Here is a 4,101-nt window from a genome sequence, read left to right as displayed (position 1 = left end):
GGGCTACAAAGCGGCCCTCCCCCCCCCCCCCCCCATCACATTTTATGTAAATTACCAGCTCAGAATGACAGCCAGTAATCATTGTGTTATAGAGCAGCTTTCACAGCCCTTGCTGCCATTAAACGGATCTTCTGAATGGCTGAATGGCATTTATAAACATATACAAAGTAACAATGTTTCATTCATCTGCAGATCAAAGTGGTTACCTTTGATCTTAAAATTATGTAATTTAAAGCAAGCTCCCAAGTTAGAAAAACATTTTTTTTATATAAAATGTGTTGTTATTTAACCCCTTATTAGCCCTTAGTTTACCCTAATCGGCTGATATGGACTCCCTCTCCCCCTTCTCCTCTTAGCTATTGTTTTCCTGCTGATTTATCTAGTTTATTGTTTTAACCAATATCCCCTTCCCATGAGCTGTGCACTTATACGTGGCAACACAGTGGTGGACTTTAATGCAGGCTGCCACATATATGCGCACAGCCAGTGCCGCTGCATTGTGCTGGGAGTGCGATCACTTGGCGCCCCCAGCACTGTGACCGTGCTGTCACTGACAGGTTCTGGTCACTGTTTATAATTGGGAGCTGGAGATGGGCTTCCGATCATGTGATTACTGTGGCAGACAATCATAGTGTAAGTAAAAGATGGACACCAGCACTCCAAAGCAAATCCAGTATGTCTATTTATTCACATACTTGTTGCAAATGCAAAACACAAGATACAATGTTTTCGGGGTCTCACAGGATCCCCTTCATCAGGCAAACAAGTGATCAAGATACAGTGCGTTTAGACAATCTTTTGGATCACATGTTCGAGAATCCTGCCTCCTGGGAGTTCAGAACCCATTAAATGGCTGGTGATAGATAGTGGCAAGGGGTTATTTTTTTATCTTTGTTTTGTTTATTTTTTTGTTATAGTGTTGTATTAACAAAGCACAACATAAAAAAAGCCTTTATTTTATTCCTAAATAACATTGAATACTCTTTGCCAGGATCATAATTTTAGGGTAATTTCCATGCGATTAAAACATTTGTTTATTGGAATTTTTGATTTTCAAACATGCTAGTTAATTTAGTACAGTATATAGTCATTAAAGTACTGTAGTCATGAGTGAAGTTCTGATTTCTCAAATAATAGATGTTGCCCTTTTTTTTTAAATCCTACCTTTTTTTACACTTAATCCTAAGTAAACTGAAGCTCAGATGCAAGTTCGTATGTTTACCTGCCATGCCTAATGGTTTGCTATAATTTAATCTCCATTGAAAGTTCAGCAAAACATATTTTTGTTCAACTCTGTGTGAAGAGATGAAGTTTCATTGAATGTTATTACACAGGAATGTGTTTATTGAAATTATCACGTATGGATTTGTGGAAAGTACACTTAGTCCAAGGTATTTGAGGGACAAACATTATTGGGCGTATTGATCCGTGTTTCAGTTTCTTGTGTAAGTTTTAAGAGAAAAATAGGAAACTGTAACACTTGATGAAATGTACAATACACTGGAATGACTTATAATGAACACTGTGACCTAAAGAGGGACTGAGCTCTGGGTATGCCCTAAAAAAGAAGATAAATGGCAAGTGACTAGCCACCAGTATTGTCTGTGGTCTCCCTGCAACTGAACTCCCCCACTCCACATAACTAGCGTACCATGCCTTGTTCTGCACAGTGTTTCTATGTGGCAGTGGCCATCTTGGTTGAGGCAGGGCTAGGCTTCCTAATGCCAGAGCCTGCAGCCTGGAGAACAGTGAGCAGCACAGTGGTGACACCACCAAATCTCACTCTAAATACCCTGATGCTAGCAGTCAGAGACAACAGTGCCTTATATATCACACTGCAGATATACTGCTATGTGGCTCCATACAGAGGTGTGCCTAGGCAAACTCACATACAGGAGGAACTCCAGGCAAATGGTACATTTTCAGGGATTTGCATGAGAAAAAAATGTGTGAATCTTGGGTAAAATTTGTGAGAATATTGAGTGAAAATAAAGGACTAAGAAAGAAGGAGACTCCATATACACTGGCGTGCCTGCATTTTCATGCTTTTTTAGTTAGTTGCTGTTGCACGTTGTTGAAGGGTCATTTCACTTTTCCAGGCGAATTTGGGAAAATTTAATTACCCCCACCAATATGCCCCCTCTCCCCCCGCTGCTCTTACCTGTCTATGATCACTCCTTCCCCTCCACAGCTCCCATTATACTATCTGTACTCCGTACATGAGATTGCAGCCCTGCAGTATGTATTTAAAATTTCACTCACAAATGGCGAGCACTCATTAGTCAGCTTGGTCAGTCCAGTCAGAAGCACTGTCATTTGTGAGCAAAATGTAAAATGCATACTGCAGAGCTGCAATCCTGTGTACGGAGTACAGATAATACACCGGGAGCTGCAGAGGGGAAGGAGCGATCGTGGACAGGTAAGAGCAGTGGGGGGTAGAGGGAGCAGATTGGTGGGGGTAATTATATTTTCACAAATTCGCCTGGGTAAGGGGGAATTACCCTTTAAATCATGTTTCATGCCTTTTTGTTAATGAGAGTTAAATAAAGTATGGGTTGATAGGATGTAGGGCTTGTTTTTATGCATAAAAAAGTATGAAAATGCAGCTTACATGTGTTTTTCATGTGCTCTCATTGAAGTCTATGGAGCTAAAACGCACCAAAACAAGCAGGTGCACTTTTTTCAAAGTCACACTGCAGCATATTGCATCAGTATGATTGGGCCACATGGAAAACAATAAGATTATTTAGGTAGTTGATTTTTTGCATGATGGCCAAAGTGCTTCAGAACGCCTTGGTTCGAATAGGGACTTAAAACCATTCCTTCCACATAACTGGCCCACAACTTGTATTTTCAGGAGCAGGTGAGCAAGGCTGCTCCCATATTTCTTTTAGGGATGTTTTACTTTAAAGTGAACCAGTGGAAAGACAATTCATAATAAAGAATTTGCATATGCTAAACAAGGAGTATAGGCACAATGAAGGCACTTTAAATGAAGTCTTCATTCATCTCTGTAGCTATTGGCATTGCAGAGAAATGAATCTTCAGAGTTCACAACATAGGTACTAAAATTCTTCTATTTCAGCAGAATCTTGGTATCTTGCCAGCCTTCTGATGTTAACATACAGCGTGTGTTTCTAAGCTGTTAGAAGCAAAATGAAACTAATGTTGTTGTAATCTTTGAGTATCTTTGATTGTTAAGAATGCATGTGTAAGCGGGGTTAGGGTGTGGCGGCTTCACAGAGGGAATCACACGTAATTGACTTTTAACTGTGTGGACCTGGGATGCCACGCCAGAGGATGGTAGTAGGCCGCAGCACCCCCCTAGATTTGGGGATTCAGGACGGCCCCTACAGATAGGGCCTACTCAGCCCTCATATGAAGGAGGGGCAGAAACGGGGGATCCAGACCCGAGGCAGACAGCCCACAAACGCAAAACTGCCAGGGAGACCAGCATGATCTCCTCCTCAGATCCAGATGATGATGGAGAGTTTGCCTCCTGGAGGGAATGCATGAAACACATCCCTACTAAACGCGACTTTCGCCTCTTAATACAGGAAGTAAGGGACACATGTAAGACTGAAATTCAAGTACTCCACAAGGATTTCCAACAACTGACGCAAAGAGTGGAGGATATTGATGGGGAAGTGCAAACAACTAAACAAGATATATACCGCTTACAATCCCAATCTGTGGCTCAAGCGGCTATAATCCGCGATTTGCAACGCCATGTTGAGGATCTTGACAATCGAGGCCGCCGAAATAACATCCGTATTAAAGGACTGCCGGAGGCCACGGGGACCGAAGACCTACCAGCCGTTTTACAAATGCTCTTCAATAACATACTTGGAGCCCCATCCTCTAATAAAATAGAAATGGATCGTGCACATCGTGCCTTGCGTCCAAGAGGTACTGCTTCCAATCCACGGGATGTGATTTGCAGACTTCACTACTTTCAATCCGGGAACTGGACGGGGCCCCGATACAGCTATATCCGGCCCTCTCTTGGGTCACGCTGCAACAGAGAAGATGCCTCCAACCTCTGTTAACCCTGCTGAGAGATAATGACATCCCGTATCGATGGGGGTTCCCTTTTAGTCT

At 42.4% G+C, this 4,101-nt stretch overlaps 1 protein-coding gene across 1 annotated transcript in view; it reads left to right on the top strand.

Moving 5' to 3' along the window:
• Positions 1-4,101, top strand: part of CNTN5 (contactin 5) — a gene marked incomplete at its 3' end in the record, with an annotated part of 543,955 nt that overhangs the window by 285,330 nt on the left and 254,524 nt on the right. The window contains exon 7 of the mRNA XM_018552938.1: positions 3,298-3,909. Coding sequence (XP_018408440.1) covers positions 3,298-3,909 — 612 coding nt within the window. The remainder of the gene's footprint in view (positions 1-3,297; positions 3,910-4,101) is intronic.

The sequence above is a fragment of the Nanorana parkeri genome, unplaced genomic scaffold (genome assembly GCF_000935625.1).
Source record: "Nanorana parkeri isolate BGI_ZX_2015 unplaced genomic scaffold, ASM93562v1 scaffold102, whole genome shotgun sequence".
NCBI lineage: Eukaryota > Metazoa > Chordata > Amphibia > Anura > Dicroglossidae > Nanorana > Nanorana parkeri.
The sequence above is the reverse complement of the archived record's forward strand: the minus strand, read 5'-3'. Positions and strand labels throughout refer to the sequence as shown.